Genomic DNA, 20,741 nt, shown 5'->3' with positions numbered 1-20,741 from the left:
ATAAAATAAAATTAAAAGTCACTTAGATGGAGTCAAAAAAGGGAGCTTCTAGAATAATATTAAAATAATCAAAATAAGATACCTCTATACGCTTGGAGATCTCTCTATGGAGTTTTTAAAAGGAGGAGGAGATCATTTGAGGACATCTTGTGGTTGAACTTCTTTCTTGTGGATAGATTTGGAGAACCAGGAGTTGCCAGATTTAGCAGTAGCCCCAGGACAAAAACCCTCGGGTGATTCAATGAGAGTGGGCGAGTACCCATCTCTCCCCTTGGTGAATTCATGCAACATTGAAGCAGATTCTTGAGGCCAACTTTTTGATCTCAGCTATATTAGTTGTATCAACATGTAAACCCTAGTTTATCTATTATAATAAAAGATGAGATTATTTCTGTTCATCGTGTTATTGAATTGTAGTACTTTATTTTGTTATATTTTACATGGCAATGTTCTGTTAAATGAATGGAAATTTATATGTGTAGAATTAACCGAATATTTCATTTTGGGATATTACAAAAATTGCTATTAAAAGCTCAAGTATTGATGTTTGCAATTTTTAGAAATTAAAATTTACAGGAGAAAATTATTTTTTGGTAAAAAAAATTCTTTTGGGCATAAAATAATTACATGAGATAGTAATTCTGATTGACACTTAGAAAATTTAGATATCCGAGTAAGGACCATACACATTCAGAACATAAATCTCTTTTCCCATATCTAAGGAGAAAAGAGAGACCCGTAGGCTCGTGGGCGAGGCCCAGGAGTTAGTAATGGTATAGGAGCTCGTCTGCTAACGAGTTCTGCATCAAGAAAATTGAAATGCCATCCATTCATTGATTTAGAGAGTTCCTAAGTTACTTTCTTTCTATTAGTCATAATTTCTTGAAGTGGGTGTTGGAAATAATACTGAGAGGGGGGGTGAATCAGTATTATCAGATCAGATAAAACTTTTCAATTTCATACTCAGAAACATATACGCGACTTCAGTTAAGTGAACCCGCGTGTACACGCGACTGTGTCTAATGCAACTAGCGTATATCCAGAGATCTTATGATTCAGTTAATCTTATCTTCAGTAAATGCATCAGAACATTATTAAGCATATTAACAGTAAACAGGTGCAGTATAACAGAACAGATCATCACACAAATGCCACACACATGAACACCATGATATAAGGTGGAAACCCAATGTGGGTGAAAACCACCTGCTGCAATTTGTCTCTTTCTTCTTTAATGAGAACTTCTTTTACAATGTACTGGTGCAGTCCTTTACCAGCACGCAGGCTACAACCTGCAGAGGGCTACAACCCTCTTAGCTCTTGTACTAGCCGATCCATTTACTAGTACGTAGGTGCCTACCTACAGAATGCTTCTTTACTCGTTTTCCAGTTGCTAGTGGAAGGGAGCTACAACCCCCTGGCTCTTGTACTGGCTGATATGTTTACCAGTACGTAGGTGCCGGCCTACGATCTACCCGGGACCACGTTTCATACATTTTCATACTGGATCCATAAGACAATCATCATTGTAGTACAACCTGCATCATCAATCACTGAAACATCCAATTCTGAATCACTGTAACCCTGTCAACAATAACCAGACAATCATAGCAACAACCAGATCCAGCTCCATATACAAATATCATACTTCACATTGTATACGCTACTTGGATGAACCCAACCTGCGTGTATACGCTCTTTTACCAAGACCAACCCGCGTACAGATCTGTAAATTCAACCTTAAAACTCTGTAGCTATATCAGACATCAAAACATACCCAGATCATAATAATAAACATGCGTCAGTAGATCTAGTCTATCCAGAGTCAAACCATATGAAGATAATCATTCCAACCCTTGAGATCTCGTTCCATCATTCATCATCCTCCACATGGGTGAAACCTTGGTTTAGATCACCAACCCATAACCAGCACTTGGATCACACTTCCTTAGATCTTCATCACCCATGCACACTCTCACTCCTTTCTCCTTTTCCTTGCCTAATGATCTTCTCCTTATATAGCCTTAGGCCTTGCTCAATACCAAGAGCCAAAACCATAGTAACACAATACCATCAACCTCGAAACTAGGGATCGACACGTCCGTCGAGACACCATGGTCCAAAACCATAGGCACAACTTCCAAGGACTAACTGCCACTGACCAAAGGTACGTTTCCACATACACGCGCTTTTTCTGAAGCCAACCTGCGTGTACACGCGACTTGGGCTTAACAAACCTGCGTGTATGAACTTCCTTGGTAAGCTGTACTAGGATCTGTCTTCTGATTAAGTTGCCATTACCTGTACCAACTTCTGAGCATCTGTACCAACCTCTGAGTGAGTTGCCATCAAGGACAACACTTGAATCATAATGCCAACAATCTCCCCCTTTGGACTTGATGGCAACCACTACACCAAGTCACTCTCCCCCTTTGACATCAAGGGCAAAGGGCGGACCAAGATATTCTCTTCTTTGGTATACCTTCTGCTGTCCATACTCCCCCTGAGTACTTGCTGAAATCTCCAACTGTGCTCCCCCTTTGTGTATGCCAAAGTGTACCAATCTATCCACGCTCCCCTTGAGCAGATGCAAGTTCTAAGACCAGCCATTCAGATCTGTATCATAAGCATCAGCCTGCAATACCATTCCTTTGATCAAACAACAAGATGTATCATCAACTTCTAACCATAGTGCCAACAATGAATTATTTGAAGAATATTCTCCCCCTGAGTGTGAGCCAACCATGTCTGAACCATTTCCTGAGTCTGTTCTGCTGAGCCTGAGCCAACCATGACTGAACCTGGGTCTGTTCTGTTGCCCTTTCTCCAAATACGCGACTTTGCAGCCTGTAACTCGCGTATATACGCGACTTGTCTTCATTATATCAGCGTATGCAGGATGGAATACTGAATTTCATCACTTTCAGATTCCCCTGTGTCTGTTATGTCAGCTGACTGAGTTATCCCACACCTTTCTGTCTCTGTCTTCTTCAATTCCTGCAACTGTGATGATGTATGGTCCCCTTGTCTTGAATTTTGAAATCTGCTTCTGCATTCCCTTGCTTTATGCCCATAGTTGTTGCATGCATAACACCTTATATTTTTCATGTTCCTTCTATCACAATCAATTGCTTTGTGTCCATATGCATTACAGGCAAAGCAATACCCTCTGAAATACCTGGGATGAGATGATCTTTCTTGAACCATTCTACTTCTGCATCTGGCTGCAACATGTCCAAGATTATGACATACATAACATTCAACATTATTCAGCGGAGGAAATAATCGTCTATCACGTCCATAGTTAGGAGTAAAGGATCTTCCTTGAGGAATTTCTTTCCTTGGTTGTTCCTTGAGCATTTCAGATTTCTCATTAGAGTTTCTTGTCTCACCTTGTGAACTAGATTCACCTTCAACATATTCATGAAAACCAAGACCAGTCTTGATAGCAGGAGATCTTTGACTATTAAGAATATCATCCAAGACTTTAGAACTATCTTGAAATCGTAAAAGCTTATCCTTTTCTTCTAGTTTACCTTTCAAGATATTTACCTCAACTTGATGTTGTTCTTCCTTTTTCAGATACTGCTTCCTTAGGTCTTCTTCAACTTTTCTCCCTTCTTCTACTTGTCGCTTTAGTTTGATCACTTCATGTTCTTGATCTTCAAGATCTTCTTTTAGAGAGAGGATCTTTGATTCAAGTCTCTGAATAGTTGTGCTCTGATCTTTTGCTATATCCTGCAATTTCTCCCTTACCCTGGTTTCTGTTTCCAATAGTTCTTTTAATTTGGCAGCTTCTTCAGTTTCTGCATTCTTCTCTTCGTGTGCCATGAGACTTTTAATATCCTCGCTATTATTGGATGAAGCATTCTTCTTCTTGTGCGCCATGAGACTTCTAATATCTTCACTATCATTTAATGAACTTTTAATATGGGAATAATAGCTTCTACCATCTTCTTCATATATCCTTTCTTTGTTATGAGGACATCTAGCAGCATAGTGACCAACTCTACCACATAGAAAACATTTGAAAGGCAGCTTATCTTTGAACCGTCCAGTTCCCCGTTCAAGATTTTTGACAAAATTTACCTCATCTTCTTCCTCTGACACTTCGAATGCGGCCTCTGGTGGTACCTCTAGTCGCATTTCAAAAGCAGTTAAGATCCCGTGAAGCTGTGACATGGTAATTTTCCGCACATTCTCCTTTTCTTCTATGGCAGATACTTTGGAATCAAATTTAGTAGACAGAGATCTCAAAACCTTTTGAACTAAGACAACTTCCTCAAATTCTTCACCCAGATCCCTCATACAATTCACAATCTCATCCATACGCAGGAAATAATTAGCTACGCTTTCATTACTTCGCATCTTAAGAGTTTCATACCGGATTCTGAGAGTTTGAAGCTTCGCTATTTTTACCTGATCATCTCCTTCGTAGCTTGTAACGATTTTGTCCCATATTTCCTTAGCTGATTTGAGATGCATGATCTTCATAAATTCTGATTGAGTCAAAGTACTCAATAGGACATTAACTACTTTGGCATTGAGCTCATATTGCTTTTTCTCTGCTGGATCTGTAGGAGTTGCTGATGGGAATTTGTATCCTCCTTCTACGAGTCCCCAAACTTCTGCTCCAAGAGACTGTAGATATGCAGTGGTTCTTATCTTCCAGTGAGTAAAATTGTTCCCGTCAAAGACTGGTGGCCTGATGTGTGCCTCTCTTTCTGGATTAGCCATTTTGATGGATCTTTTCCTTCAAGCGATCAAGCTTCCTCTGAAGGACCGGCTCCGATACCAATTGTTGGAAATAATACTGAGAGGGGGGGTGAATCAGTATTATCAGATCAGATAAAACTTTTCAATTTCATACTCAGAAACATATACGCGACTTCAGTTAAGTGAACCCGCGTGTACACGCGACTGTGTCTAATGCAACTAGCGTATATCCAGAGATCTTATGATTCAGTTAATCTTATCTTCAGTAAATGCATCAGAACATTATTAAGCATATTAACAGTAAACAGGTGCAGTATAACAGAACAGATCATCACACAAATGCCACACACATGAACACCATGATATAAGGTGGAAACCCAATGTGGGTGAAAACCACCTGCTGCAATTTGTCTCTTTCTTCTTTAATGAGAACTTCTTTTACAATGTACTGGTGCAGTCCTTTACCAACACGCAGGCTACAACCTGCAGAGGGCTACAACCCTCTTAGCTCTTGTACTAGCCGATCCATTTACTAGTACGTAGGTGCCTACCTACAGAATGCTTCTTTACTCGTTTTCCAGCTGCTAGTGGAAGGGAGCTACAACCCCCTGGCTCTTGTACTGGCTGATATGTTTACCAGTACGTAGGTGCCGGCCTACGATCTACCCGGGACCACGTTTCATACATTTTCATACTGGATCCATAAGACAATCATCATTGTAGTACAACCTGCATCATCAATCACTGAAACATCCAATTCTGAATCACTGTAACCCTGTCAACAATAACCAGACAATCATAGCAACAACCAGATCCAGCTCCATATACAAATATCATACTTCACATTGTATACGCTACTTGGATGAACCCAACCTGCGTGTATACGCTCTTTTACCAAGACCAACCCGCGTACAGATCTGTAAATTCAACCTTAAAACTCTGTAGCTATATCAGACATCAAAACATACCCAGATCATAATAATAAACATGCGTCAGTAGATCTAGTCTATCCAGAGTCAAACCATATGAAGATAATCATTCCAACCCTTGAGATCTCGTTCCATCATTCATCATCCTCCACATGGGTGAAACCTTGGTTTAGATCACCAACCCATAACCAGCACTTGGATCACACTTCCTTAGATCTTCATCACCCATGCACACTCTCACTCCTTGCTCCTTTTCCTTGCCTAATGATCTTCTCCTTATATAGCCTTAGGCCTTGCTCAATACCAAGAGCCAAAACCATAGTAACACAATACCATCAACCTCGAAACTAGGGATCGACACGTCCGTCGAGACACCATGGTCCAAAACCATAGGCACAACTTCCAAGGACTAACTGCCACTGACCAAAGGTACGTTTCCACATACACGCGCTTTTTCTGAAGCCAACCTGCGTGTACACGCGACTTGGGCTTAACAAACCTGCGTGTATGAACTTCCTTGGTAAGCTGTACTAGGATCTGTCTTCTGATTAAGTTGCCATTACCTGTACCAACTTCTGAGCATCTGTACCAACCTCTGAGTGAGTTGCCATCAAGGACAACACTTGAATCATAATGCCAACAATATGATAGAGGGTTTTAAGGTCGTTATTAGCCTCTTAATGGCCAATTTCTTTCAGGGATTGTTCGACCCTTGGCATTTAAGGGTTAGAAATATCATTTTAAACTTTCACAGGGGGCATTTGCTCTTGTTGAGAAATCTAGGGGCAACTAGAATAGGTGATTTCTCTTACTTTGATAACTGCTTGTGATGTATTCTTACTTGACCTAATTAACTTCTTCTTTCTCTTGATTATATTTAGTGTTCTTTTCTTCAAACAACTACCAAACCATAAAGAACAATAAGAGAAGAGGACACAAGATGTAGGCGATCGACCAGGGCCAAAACTTCTCCACTTGAGAGAAAAAACCACAAGAATTCTTCTCTTCTTATAGAACTTCAATTGACGAATTCCAAGACCTATGACCCTTGACCAAGACCCTCCAAGACCAAGTCAAACCTTTCTTTGATGTGCTTCCAACAACTTTTGCAAATTCAAACTCCAACAACTTCTTTTGCAATTTCGACCCTCCAACAAATTCTTTTGCAACTTCGACCCTCCAACAGATTCTTCTACAACTTTGACCTCCCAACAGATTCTTCTGTAACTTCGACCTCCAATAGTTTCTTCTGCAGAAACCCTAGTTCACACGAGTGCCTAGAGGATGGATGAGTTTGTTTCCTCTCGTTTTTGGTTGACTTGACTTCTCTTCCTTGATACTTCGACTTGCAAAGGATGTTAGTTTTCGGTAGCATCGAATGTGCTCTAGCCATGAAAATTGGTGGAGAGGCCAAGGCACATGAGTTCTAAAGAACCCAGAAATTGTTTGGTGAAATTCCACTTGGATTGTATTTTATTAAAAAATTAGTATTTTTAATGAGGTTCTCAAGTCTAAACTTAGGAAAATTAAAATATTAATGGGTATTAATCAAAATATGGGTGAGAATGTTCTAGAAAGGGGATCAAGTCAAGTTTTAATCTTAGCCTTTTATTAGAGACTTAATCTTGACCATTGAAGTCTCAACGAGAAAAATATAAGGAGGAGGCTTGGGGTTCATTCAAACACACACGGAGAGAATGAATTGATCTAGAGTTCGATTTCTGGGGCTAAGAAGATGAGGAATTCGAACTAAGTGATCATTCTGCAGTAGAGGGGCAGGGATAGTTCAGAAATACTGGACAGAGAGGTGAAGAGACACTAGTGGAGGCAACACAACATCTAGAGGGACTGACGCTGGGCCAGTCTGGGCCCACACAGTCTTGACGCAGAGCCAAAAGGGCTAGCGCAGAGATAACTGGCTTAGCTAATTCTGTTGCCGGATCAGCGGGAATTTGCCGGGGGAAGTGAGGTAATCTCACTCAGTTTTCCGCCATTATATTTTTCTTTGTCACTGGATTGCTGGGAGGGCAACCAACTTTGTATTCAGAACTACTGCTTAATACTATAAAACCCTCAGAGCTGCTGCACCAGCTTTCTCGCATTGGGTTTTTCTGGGGACTATTTTGTCCAAAAATAACGGTGTCCTATGTATCTGCAGAAGTAATTTACTTCAGTATTTTTCAAAAAATAACTTGATAATGCATATTAAAATCAAGTAGGAGAAGTAAATTCAGTTTTGCTACAGTAGAGGTTCCTTGAGTGTAGGAATTTTCCTATGGTATCAGAGCATTGATTTTGAAACAGGAAGAGCAGATCCATCGTTGAGCAGAGAGGCCAATAATTGCATTTGGTAGCAATTCGAATCCCCTTGAAGGGATTGCGCAGTCCTTGCCGGGAAAGCAGAGATTTCGAGGAAATCTCTATCTAAGAGAGTTGACAGAGAGGTACGATTCGTGAGCTTGCAGAGGCAGAGGGAGTGACGTAGAGCCTTAGTGCAGTGCTTGAAGGGCGCAGTTCTGCCAGGGCAGAAATTCGTCGGAAAAGAGCGAAATCACATAGAAGGGCAATTTTCTCCTCAAAGGACTTTTCTCGCCAAAAAGTTCGAATTTTTCACTTGCCGGGCAACAGACCAGTGTTGAGCAGTGATTAGAGGTGTCAGTTTGACAGTTTGGGTGAGATGGCATCACATGGGCTCAGAGAGCAGGATAGGTTGGAAGGAGCTTCCAACTATGTCATATGGAAGACCAAAATCTTAGCTGTTTTAGAGGAGTACAATCTCGAAGCTTACGTCAAGAGTGTTGTGGTTGTTCCCGCAGACAATGATAAGAAGAAGAAGTACAAGGCCGAGCAGGGAAAGGCGAAGAGGTTCATACTCGATGGAGTTCGAGATCATGTGGTCTCACATTTGTAGGGCAAAGATACAACCCGAGAAATGTGGGAAGCTTTGTCTTCACTATATGAAGGTTCTTTCGAACAATGAAAGATGTACTTAGAACAAAAGTTGCAGCAGACATTGATGCAGAAGGGAGAAGGGGTTAACTCCTATCTTCAACGTCTTCAGGACACTAGAGACCAACTTGCTGCAGTGGGGTCTACTCCTCAGTCTACTGCGATGGTAAGGACGACCCTGAATGGAGTCTCAGATGAATGGCAAGTCTTCGTCCAAAGTATATTAGGCAGAGAAAGACTATCTTCATGGGAGGAGATGTGGGCAACCCTTCAACATGAAGAATTAAAGAGAGATCTAGTTAAGGTCAACCTTAATGGCAGCAGTGGGAGTGGCATGAAGACCAAGGAGGAGGAGGAGAACGCAACTCTAGCATCAAAGGGATAGCAGAAGCATAAGCGGAAGAAGGACATTTCGAAGGTGAAATGTTTTAGATGTAGCGAGATGGGCCACTTTGCATCCCAGTGTCCTTTGAAGCAAAAGGATAAGGATGAGAAACATGATCCTAAGGCTGCTCCAGCAAAAATTGACGAAGACGAATTTGCCATGAGTGCTCGTGCATCTCCAAGAGGGAAGTGTGGTGATATAGAAATGTAGTCGGGAGGACTACATGTGGGCAGGATGCTTGAGGGACCCACCTCTTGGATCAATCCCTTGCTACAAGAGCCCGAGATTTAGCAGTAGCGAGGTGGGCTTAGTGTCAGATGATGCAGTGGGTTGGTTGGAGAGGCAGATGCAGTAGCTTGATACCAGGGACTGATCAACGTAGTGCAGAAGTCAGCAACAATGCAGAAGATTCAAAGGGTCAGAGACTAGTAGCATTGAGATTCCAACATTCACATGGTATTATGCTGAACACAGTTAGTTCAGAAATTTGGGATGCTTTTCCATTGCTGAGCAACATGAATTGGAAAATGACGTAGTGCAGAGCTAGCAATGGCAGTGTTAGCAACAGATGCAAAGGCAACTGTAGTACAGATGCAACAGTGGCAGTGGTAGTGTCATGGGCAGCGGTACAATAGCAGCAACAACATAGTGTTGGTCGCAGCAATATTGCGGAAAGGAGATGCTTTAGAGACAGAGCAACATGCAATTGGACATTGTTGCTAGAGTACTTTCCTCACAAAGAGGGAGTGTTAGTTTTTGGTAGCATCGAATGTGCTCTAGCCATGAAAATTGGTGGAGAGGCTAAGCCACATGAATTCTAAAGAACTTAGAAATCGTTTGGTGAAATTCCACCTAGATCGTATTTTATTAAAATAATTAATATTTTTAATGAGATTCCTAAGTCTAAACTTAGGAAAATTAAAATATTAATGGGTATTAATCAAAATATGGGTGAGAATGTTCTAGAAAGGGGATCAAGTCAAGTTTTAATCTTAGCCTTTGATTAGAGACTTAATCTCGATCGTTGAAGTCTCAACGAGCAAAGTATAAGAAGGAGGCTTGGGGTTCATTCAAACACACACGACAAGAATGAATTGATCTAGAGTTCGATTTTTGGGGCTAAGAAGATGAGGAATTCGAACTAAGTGATCATTTTGCAGCAGAGGGGCAAGGATAGTTCGGGAATATTGGTCAAAGAGGCGGAGAGACACTAGTGGAGGCAGTGCAACATCTAGAGGGAGTCAGGGACTGATGCTGGGCCAGTCTGGGCCCACGTAGTCTTGACGCAGAGCCAACAGGGCCAGCGCAGAAGTGAGGTTGCCCTCATGCAGAAATCCAGAATTGCCAGAACAACCAAGAGAGGTTGACGCAGAAGCTCTAGGAGGTAGAAGAGACAGCACAGGGCTGACGCAGAGCCTGTAAGGCTAACGAAGGGCCTCCGTAGGGTCATCGCAGAGATAGCTGGGGTTAGCCAGTTCTGCTGTTGGATCAGCCAGAATCTGCTGGGTGAAGTGAGGTAATCTCACTCAGTTTTCCGACATTATATTTTTCTCTGTCACTGGATTGCCGGGAGGGCAACCAAATTTGTATTCAGATTCTCAGAACCATTGCTTAATAATATAAAACCCTCAGCGCTGCTGCACCGGTTTTCCCGCATTGGGTTTTTCTGGGGACTATTTTGTCCAAAAATAACGGTGTCCTATGTATCTTGTTCTTTGCTCAATTTCTTGTTTCATGTAATCAAATTAAATTGGTGTAGGTTGCAGAAGTAATTTACTTCAGTATTTTTCAGAAAATAACTTGATAATGTATATTAAAATCAAGTAGGAGAAGTAAATTCAGTTTTGCTGCAGTAGGGGTTCCTTGAGTGCATAAATTTTCACAAGGAGACCTTTCTTGACCCAAAACTCGGCCCTTGATGATGATTGCAATTCGGTACTTGTTGCTGTAGAAAGATGCCCTAATCCACTTTGCACATGTGAGAAAGATAGCCCAAAAACAATCCCAAAAACTCAACTTTCTTTTCTCCTTCTTGCCTTCCTCTTCTTCGCACTCTTTTCTCTTTCTTGATTGAACTTGAGTGAAGTGAGTGAGTGATACAAGTGAGGTCAAAGTCTCCCTTATATATAGGTCTTCCACTAGGTTGAATTACTCCTTTTAGGCCGACTTGTCCATTTGAGCAGGGCGACTTGATCTTTGCATCATGATGAGGTCTTGGAGGTCTTTTGACTCAACTTTAACTCAAATAAATTTTCTTTACAATATGTAACATGCCCCAATGGGTCTTCAATACATGACAATAACTCAATTGACTTGTAGACTAAATAACAAGCCCTAAAAGCACTCAATGGGTGCTTAACCTACAAATAAGTTTCCCTTGAGCATGAAACCCATACCTAAAGAACATCAATAATGATTTTATTTTTCTCTTTGCATTAAATACATAAAATCATGATTACATGTCATTATGAAGATTGAAACTAGTTACATATTTCAACAGCTCTAAGGGTCCCTATCAAAGAGAACTGTTTCCCATTTTGGATCTCAGAGGATGCTTGTTTTTGTGACATGGACATGTAGGAATTCCTGCCTCTCTTGTTTGGTTTTTGGCGTCTAGGAACCTACTTATAAAACTTTCTTTCCCTTTTGTTGCCTTGCTAATTGCTATTGCTGCCCATTTACAGTGTTATTCCCCAAGTAGCTCCGGCCCTTCTATGTTTTTTTTGCATAAGTAACTAAGCCATTTGCAATGGGTTTAATTGAACTATGCTCAATAACTTCGAGTTACAAATTAAGTAATGACATTAATGAAATAGAAAGAGAAGATATAAGATAAGATACTTGTACAAGTCTAACTATTTATATATATATACAATCTTAAATGATGACAGGAGAGTATGTAATCTGCTTGACTCTAGAAAGGGGTCCACATACTCATGATAGGGCTCCTGCATGTGTCTTTTTAACTTTTGCATGTCACTTTTTACTTATCAACAGCAATCAGAAAATTAGGCATATGGCTGTTTGAGGAAACCATCAATACAAACTCGCTATATGTCAATGACTTAATTAAACAAGTGCATAGTGTCTCAACATAACCAACATAACCATAACTTTTTTTTCCTTAATTGAATTTTACAGTAAACAAGTACAAATTTTGTGCCCTGTATCAATTCCTTGCAGTTTATATATTTGAGCATCCTGTTCAATTACAAATTCCAAGCTACGTCCACAACAAGTTAAGAAGGCCAAATGTAGAGGCATGATATGGAGTTGTAGACACATTAGACATGGAATCCATAGGAAGCTCAAGAACAATAAAATGTGACACCGATGGTGGTATTCAGTGGTTCTGAGTCTTGCAATTTCTGTTGTCTTCTCCATACTTTTGTCTTCTGTTGCTTTGTTGGCATTGTATTTTTATCTTTTGCTATGTTTATATGAAAGCTGTTTCTATTGTAACTTGCAAGTTTCAAAATAGGCACACATTCTTGAAAAAACAGTGGGACTTATAGAGAAGGAATTCTATTTCCTTGATCACTTATTTGACCTCTAAACCTCAAATGCTTATTCTATACTTTAAAAATATGCCATTCATATGATCTTCAAATTATTTGTTTGTGGTCAGCACATGGAATATGATCAGTGTCGGCCAAACTACTCTTTGGCTATTGTCTTGGACAGGGCTTTTCTAAAGGATTTAAATTTTTTTCTACATATAGTATTGTAGTCAACTATTTTGGTTTTTAGAATTCATACTTATAGAATGTAGACAAATATTCAATAAAAAACATGTAATTTACTATTAAAATTGGTAAATTTTTGGCGAATATCATCCATTTTATCATATATATGTAAAAAATAGGCGAATTTTTAACCAAATTGGCAAATATTTTTTTCAGAAAATGTCTGAAAAATAGCCCATTTGCGAAATTTCTCCCCTAAAATTTTCCATAGTCTTGGATCCCCAAACCCCAAAACTGTAATGTTGTGCTTTTGTGTGCATCCCAGCTTAGTTCATGACATTGCCAGGCATAATAAGCTTCCTTTATTCAAGCAACACATATTTTAGTCCTTCAATATATGTAGTTTACCTGTATTAACCTTTAGAATCCTTTAAACTGGATAATTGAAATGTTTGGGCATCTTGGTTCCTTTATCGGGTTAAGTGGACCTCTATAGAACTATATTTCGTCTTTATCCAATTTCCACATTGTAGATCTATTTTTTGAGAAACTTCAACATTTGAATTGACGTTTTCCTGATTAGTCTTTTTGTTGTGAACAAGGAAAATGATTGTTTCTTTTATAAAGCAGGCCTGAAAAAACTTTCTTTACTCAACATGGATGGCTGTCCGGTGACTGTGGCATGCATGGATACAATTTCAGGTACCTTTCTTGTTTGATTATCACATTTTATAATTTTTAATATTGTTGTAAGCTAGATGATACTTCAGATCTTTTCCTCAGCACATTAGAGGTTGTTAGATTCAGTATGCTGTGTTATGAAGTAAAATGAATTACTGGAAGTTAAAGGCCTGTATTCCTGACTTTGAAATGAAGCTAGATTACTTGAATTCCTATCCTTAATATTAGGCTACAACTTGATCCTTGTTGCCCAAAATGAGTGTTGACTCACAAGGTTGCTGACAGTGGCAAGGGTCTGGAAAAACAAAAAATTGTAAAAATAAAAAATGTCGGTATAAATCGATAAAATTAAAAAAATACAAAAATATTTTTTTTTTGAACATCTAAAGCAACAACAACATCAAATAAATGCATTGCCACATAAATACGAAAACAGAACTAAGATATAAGATGTCTAGTTTTACATCACACATCAACATCAAATTATGTCTTGAATCCTGAGTCCTGACTCAACCTCAAAACATTAACTAAAAAATTAAAAATATAATAAATGCATTTCATCATCATGAGTCATCTACAATGAAATTAGATCCGTAAATTGGTGACTTCGTCTGCCCGTTTTACGAGCAAAAGTAAAATTATTTATTGCGGAAGAATGTCAAGATGATGTACTGATGCAAATGACAGAACGAGAGGAAAAACTTGCAAAACTAGAACAAAATAAATAGAAAAGGATGAGGAAAATTTGCCTCTAAGGGACCACAACCAAAAATTATTTGTGAAGGTCAAGAAGTCTAAGGAAAGAAAGAAAAAATTAGAAAAAGAAAAAGAATGTGTTGAGAAGAAATTCAACGAAATTCTATTAGAAAAGGAAAAAAGAAACTTTATGTTTAAAGAATTTTAATAAAAATTTATTAGACCAAATCAAAAGTTTAAAAGATGAAGAGAATGATATTAGGGCTAAAGTCAACAATTCAGAAAACGAAGAACTTTCACGTCTAAAGAATCATAATCAAAATCTTCTTACGCAAATAAAGAAGCTTCAAAGTGACAAAAAGTCGCTAAAAGACAAGTTAGAACTACTTACTCAAGAAGAAGTATCAAAATTACCAGTCACAACAGTCCAAGTTGAAGATACGGGAACGAAAAATAATCTAGTCAATATCACAATTCAAGAAGAGGATAAACCAGTTGAAGCGAAGATGTACTTAGAAGTTGCAGTTCAAGCAATGGAAATTTCAAGTGAAGATTTCGCAATTAATCAAGCGACTTTTGTACTTGAAAGAACTCCTTATCGCCATCCAAATTATAAAAGCAGATATCTCAACCAGAAACAAGTGACTTATGTTCCCAAGAACGTGGATGTTGTTTATTTGGGGTAACATTAGATGTGCTTTAGGCCTCAACTTTTGTAGGGAGGCTTGGGCACATGTATTCCAAAGAACCCATAAAGCGTTTTGGGAAATTCCACCCAGAAACAATTTTATTAAAATAATTAATATTTTTTAATGGGACCCTAAGTCTAAACTTAGGAAATTAAAAATATTAATGGGTATTAATCTAAATGTTGATGTAATTTCTAGAAGGAGACGAAGATCAAGCCAAAATGATCTGAGCCTTTGATTAGGAGTTAATATAGGCCGTTGGTTGTCCAACAAAAAGATATAAGAAGGGGCTTGAGGGTCATTTGGAAAACACACCGAGAGATCAAGAGATCGAATTTTTGAAGTGAGAAGTTCTCAGGAGGAAATTTTGATCGAGGAGATTTCTTGCAGTTGAGGGGCAGGGATAGCATCTAGAGAGGAGAGATTTTCTCAGCTGGAGAATCATCAACAGAGAGAGGTAGAGAGTGATCTAGTAGCCTAGATGCAGGTCCACGAAGGGCCACACAGAGGCAGCGCAAAGGGTGAGAGAGAGTCCGAGATTTTACTAAGGAGAGCCAGTTTCAGAAGCCGGGGGCCGTGGTGTGAGATCGAGAGGCTAAGAGCAAAGACTCTAGGCAACAAATCGATCAACAGACTGGTGACACAGAGCCTAGAGAGGTTGACGCAGAGACTGCACGAGGACTGCGCAGAGCATCATAGGGCGTGCTAGAGGCATTTCATTCAGTATCCGGATCAGCTGTGATTTTCTCAGTCACTGTGTGAGGTAATCTCACAAATCTCTCTGCCAATATTTCTCTCTGTAATTGAATAACCCGAAAGGTATTCAGAGATGTATTCAGATTTTGCTACTGCTTAATAATAATAAACCCTCAAAGTTGCTGCACTTGTTTTACTGCATTAGGTTTTTCTGAGGACATTTGTCCAAAAATAACGATGTCTATTGTGTTGTATTTTCTTTCTTGCTCAATCTCTTGTTTTCGCATAATATTTAATTAAGTGAAGGCTGCAATGTATGTATTACGATATTTGCTGTAGGAAACTGCAAGTAATTTGTTTAAAGGAATTTAACAAATAGGAGTAATATCATTAATTGTTGCAGTAGGGGTTCCTGTTGAGGAATTTTCACATGGTATCAGAGGTGCAGGTGAAGAAAGAAGAGTAGAGCTGGTAGATCCAACGCTGAGCAAAAGAGCGAGTTCGAAAAAGCTGCATGAGGCAACAATTCGAAATCCCAGAGGGTTGACGTAGTTCTTAGCTGGAGGGCAGATTTTCGAGGCCGTCTCTCTCCGAGTAAGTTGACAAAGAGGAGAATTCCTGGTTCGAATTTTTTCCGGGGCAGAGGGAGCAACGTTGAAGCCTCAATGTGAGAGAGTCGGTGACGCAGATTTTTCAACAGGCAGATTGCAGTGCTGAAAAACATCAGAAGAGAGAACAAAAGCACCTTGAGGGAACTTTTCCTCAGCAGAATTCCCACCGAGAAGTTTGTTTTCTCATTGGTTGAGCAACAACAGTGAGAAGCAAAGTGGAGTTTCGACATTTTTTGGTAGAAATGGCAACTAGTGGCTTGAGGGATCATGACAGGTTGGACGGAGCATCCAACTAGATGTCATATGGAAGGCTAGGATGTCATTCCTTCTAGATGAGCATGCCCTCAAGACATACGTTGACAATGTGGTGGCTGAACTAGCAGATGGAGATCCATTGAAGAAGTACAAATCTGAGATGGCGAAGGCCAAGAGGATGATCCTGGATGGAGTCAAGGATCACGTGGTGTGTCACGTTGCTAGCAGAGGGACTGCTAAAGAGATGTGCGATGCCTTGGCCACGTTATATCAGGGATCTTCCGAGCAATGAGAGATGTACTTAGAGCAGAAGATAAGATCTGCTCAAATGAGAAGGAAGAGCGTGTGGATCCTCACAAAGCTGAAGAAAATCCGTGATAAGTTGTTTGCTATGGGGCATACACCTCAGGATTCAGAGTTGGTTAGACTGGCCCTCAATTCTATCTCAGATGAGTGGCAAGTCTTTGTTTAGAGTATCCTGGGCAGAGCAACATTGCCTAATTGGGATGAGATGTGGGCAGCTCTCAAGCAAGAGGAGATAAGGAGAGACTTAGTCAAGGTCAAACTTGATGGAAGCAGTAACAGCAATGGGTCAAAGCCCATGGAGGAGGAGGATAATGCAACCCTTGCATCGAAGGGACAACAGCAGCAGCGAAGACGTAAGAAGGACGTTTCGAAGATCAAGTGTTTCAGGTGTGGTGAGATGGGTCACTACGCTACTCGGTGTCCTCTCAAGAAAAAGGACAAGGATGAGAAATACGATTCGAAGAGGAGGAGTTCGCCATGACAGCCAAGATACCTCCAGGAGGGAGGTGGGTTGACTTGGAACTATAGTTCGAAAGAGCTACAGATGGGTAGGATCTTTGAGGAGTCCACCTCTTGGATCAATACCTTGCTACGGGACCCCAGATACGAAGTAGCAGGATGGACTAGTGTCGGATGGTGCCAAGGAGTGTCGGGGAGACAGTTGCAGTGGCTAGGAGCGCCAGAGTTTGAGAAACTCAGAGCAGAGTTGGCAACAGTGCAGAGGTCAGCAACAACGTAGTAGATTCAGAGGCTCAATGTAGAGACTAGCAGCAATCAGGCTCCAACATTCACGTGGTATCATACTAAACACAATTAGTTCAATAATTTTCGATGTTTTTCTGTTGCTGTTGACAAGAGTTTGCAGTGCACTAGCAGTTGGCAGTGGCAGTGCTAGCAATAGCACAGATGCAACAATTGAGAGGGAGCTGTAGTACGGATGCAGCGTTGGCAGTGGCAATGTCAGCAATAGTACATTTACAACAAAATCGCAGTAGTTGGTGGACAACATGCTAGACATTAGCAACGCAGTAGTTGGTGGACAACATGTTAGACATCAACAACGCAGAGGTGATGCTTCAAAGTCAGAGCAGTATGCAACAACAATATATTGCTAGAGCACATTCCTCGCGAAGAGGGAGTGTTGATTTGCTGTAGCATCAGATGTGCTCTAGGCCTCAAATTTTGCAAGGAGGCTTGAGCACATGTATTGCAAAGAACCCAGAAAGCGATTTGGGAAATTCCACCCAGGAACGATTTTGTTAAAATAATTAATATATTTTAATGGGACCGTAAGTCTAAACTTAGGGAATTAAAAATATTAGTGGGTATTAATATAATTGTGGGTGTAACTTATAGAAGAAGAGGAAGATCAGGCCAAAATGATCTGAGCCAAGATTAGGAGTTAATATAGGTCGTTGGTTGTGCAACAAAAAGATATAAGAAGGGGCTTGAGGGTCATTTGGAAAACACAACGAGAGATCAAGAGATTGGATTTTTGAATTGAGAAGTTCTCGGGAGGAAATTTCGATTGAGGAGATTTCTTGCAGTTAAGGGGCAGGGATAGCATCCAGAGAGAGAGATTTTCTCAGCCAGAGAATCATCAGCAGAGAGAGGCAGAGAGTGCTCCAGTAGCCCAGACGCAGAGGCTGACGCGGGCCACGCAGAGGTAGCACAAAGGGTGAGAGAGAGTTTGAGGTTTTGCGGAGGAAAGTCAGTTTCAGAAGCCGGGAGTTGGGGTGTGAGACCGGGAGGTTGAGAGCAGAGACTTTGGGCAGCAAATCGATCAACAGACTGGGTGACGCAGAGCCTAGAGAGGTTGACGCAGAGATTGCATGAGGACTGCACAGAGCAGCATAGGGTCTGCCAGAGGCATTTCATTCAGTATCCGGATCAATCGAGATTTTCTCAGTGATTGTGTGAGGTAATCTCACAAATCTTTCTGCCAATATTTCTCTCTATAATTGAATAACCAAAGTGATATTCAGATTTTGCTATTGCTTAATAATAATAAACCCTTAGAGTTGCTACACCGATTTCCCCGCATTGGGTTTTTTTGGGGACATTTGTCCAAAAATAACGGTGTCTATTGTGTTGTATTTTCTTTCTTGTTCAGTCTCTTGTTTTTGCATAATATTTAATTAAGTGAAAGCTGCAATGTATGTATTACGATATTTGCCATAGGAAACTGCAAGTAATTTGTTTAAAAGAATTTAACAAATAGGAGTAATATCATTAGTTGCTGCAGTAGGGGTTCTTGTTGAGGAATTTTCACAAATGTCACCATAATTCAATCTTGTGATAAAAATCCATCTCAAGTTTTCAGTAACCGCAAGATTCAATTGAAGATTGATTTAGGATGGTCAGATCGCTTCTCCAAGAATTCGAAGAGTTCTGAATGATTCAAAAAGATTAAAAGAAAAAGAAACAAGTGATGCGCCTTGTCAACAATAAGCTTTGAGGATAAGGTTTTTTGAAGGGGAAGGGAATGTTATGAATTAAATATAAATATAATAATAATAAATAGTAGTTAATTAAATAGTAATTAGTTAATTAAGAGACATGTCCCTAAGGACATGACTATTCATGAGAGGGTACCTGCGTAGGTATATAAAGCAAACCCTCATTTGTAATTCAGTCTCACTTGTGTTCAAATATTCTTCTATAATATATTATTGCTCTATCGTGGATTTTTATATATTTCAGATCTTTTGATGTAGTTTGCTACGTATACGAACTTTGTTCATTACACCCCAATTTGGGCTTTTTGCTCTAGCCGACCCAAAATTTTCCCAATGTTGCCCCAAACATTGGATAATTGGGTTTTCTCCCTTTATCAAGACTATAGCCTATGGGGTTGGATAGGCCACTTCGTCCTTCCATAGGCAATTAATCCATAGGGGACATTACAGTCCCCCCTTCCCGACATTGCTTGTCCTCAAGCAATGGCATCTGGGTGCTGCATAATTTCCCTTTTTCTCTTGGAAACAAAATGACAGTATTGCTGGTGGGCGATATCATCATACTATAGTTGCTGCTTCCTCTCACTAGATCACAGGGAAAAAAAATTACAGCTGTGTGCTGCTACTGAAGTTTCAGACAAAGTTCTTCCTCCTGGCACAGAAACAACCTTTAATGGATTGAGTAATAAGTTGTAGGGAGTCGATCCTCTTTTTGGTGGCAATAAGCTGACACTAGTTTCCATCAGCTGCCTATGCTTTGCTACTGTCTCCACATTATTTGTAGGTGACTTGTTTTTATTTTTTAAGACACTGTCTTCTAGGCATGGCTAGTTATTCAATAGCTTCATCCTTGTGTAAGTGAAAGACCCTTCAACCTGGGAGGGATCAAAGAAAATACAACTCCATTCAACCTTGCAATCACCTGACCAACGTAATAGTGATTGGGCGGCTTGCAATGCAATCATGACACCTTTACAACTTTGAAATAGATTGAAAAACACTTCTAGCACTTCCCTTGTTATGAATTCTGTTATCCCAAGATGTTTTGCAGCACAAAGGACTGCAACAATATTGTAGGTATTAAGTGAGACAAAGATTTCATAACAAAATTGGGTACTTCGCTTAATTGCATGAGGTCCTTGTGGAAATTTAAGAGGGTCAACTTGATAATCCTGTGCTATAGCAGCCTGTGATACCAAGCTTTCTAGGGAATGACTTTTACACAGAATAGGAATTTTGTGCTGATAAAACTTTACATTAATGACAATTTTTGTTTCCATATACCTTTTTTCATGCTTCTGACAGTGCTTCTTACTGCTGATATGTCTTCTGCCCCTTCTTTTATAAGATTGCCATTAAATTTCAGAGAATTTGTTGCTGCGATCAGATTTTCTTTTGGGTCTTTACCATCCGTCTTTGACATGTTTTTGCAAACTGTCTGCTCCATATTTGTGCAATCCCTGATTTGAGGGTGAGGCTCCAACGTGCCGTCTGTTGTTCTGTCATGTGTGAGCCTAATGAACTTTTCCTTTAGTGTAGATTTGGGAACAAATAATATTTGATCTCCATAGAGGATGATCTCATCTTTTACCTTGTACCTATCATCATGGATGAGTCTGTCCAACAATTTGCAGGCAAACTTATTTTTGGAGTACTCCAATAAGAGATGGGCTCTCCAATCTC

General features: G+C 39.9%; 1 protein-coding gene across 3 annotated transcripts in view; it reads left to right on the top strand.

Annotated features, from left to right (window-relative positions):
* The window catches only part of LOC149196818 (uncharacterized), a 219,157-nt gene that overhangs the window by 41,272 nt on the left and 157,144 nt on the right, over positions 1-20,741 (top strand). For all 3 annotated transcript variants that reach the window (XM_089405658.1, XM_089405659.1, XM_089405660.1), the window contains one exon: positions 13,296-13,367. In XM_089405658.1, the coding sequence (XP_089261784.1) occupies positions 13,296-13,367 (72 nt within the window). The remainder of the gene's footprint in view (positions 1-13,295; positions 13,368-20,741) is intronic.

This window comes from Pinus tabuliformis, chromosome 2_2 (assembly GCF_031772625.1).
Source record: "Pinus tabuliformis cultivar Carrire ecotype Pingquan chromosome 2_2, CPIR1, whole genome shotgun sequence".
Classification (NCBI taxonomy): Eukaryota; Viridiplantae; Streptophyta; class Pinopsida; order Pinales; family Pinaceae; genus Pinus; species Pinus tabuliformis.
Note: the sequence above shows the minus strand (reverse complement) of the source record. Positions and strands in the feature narration are given on the sequence as shown.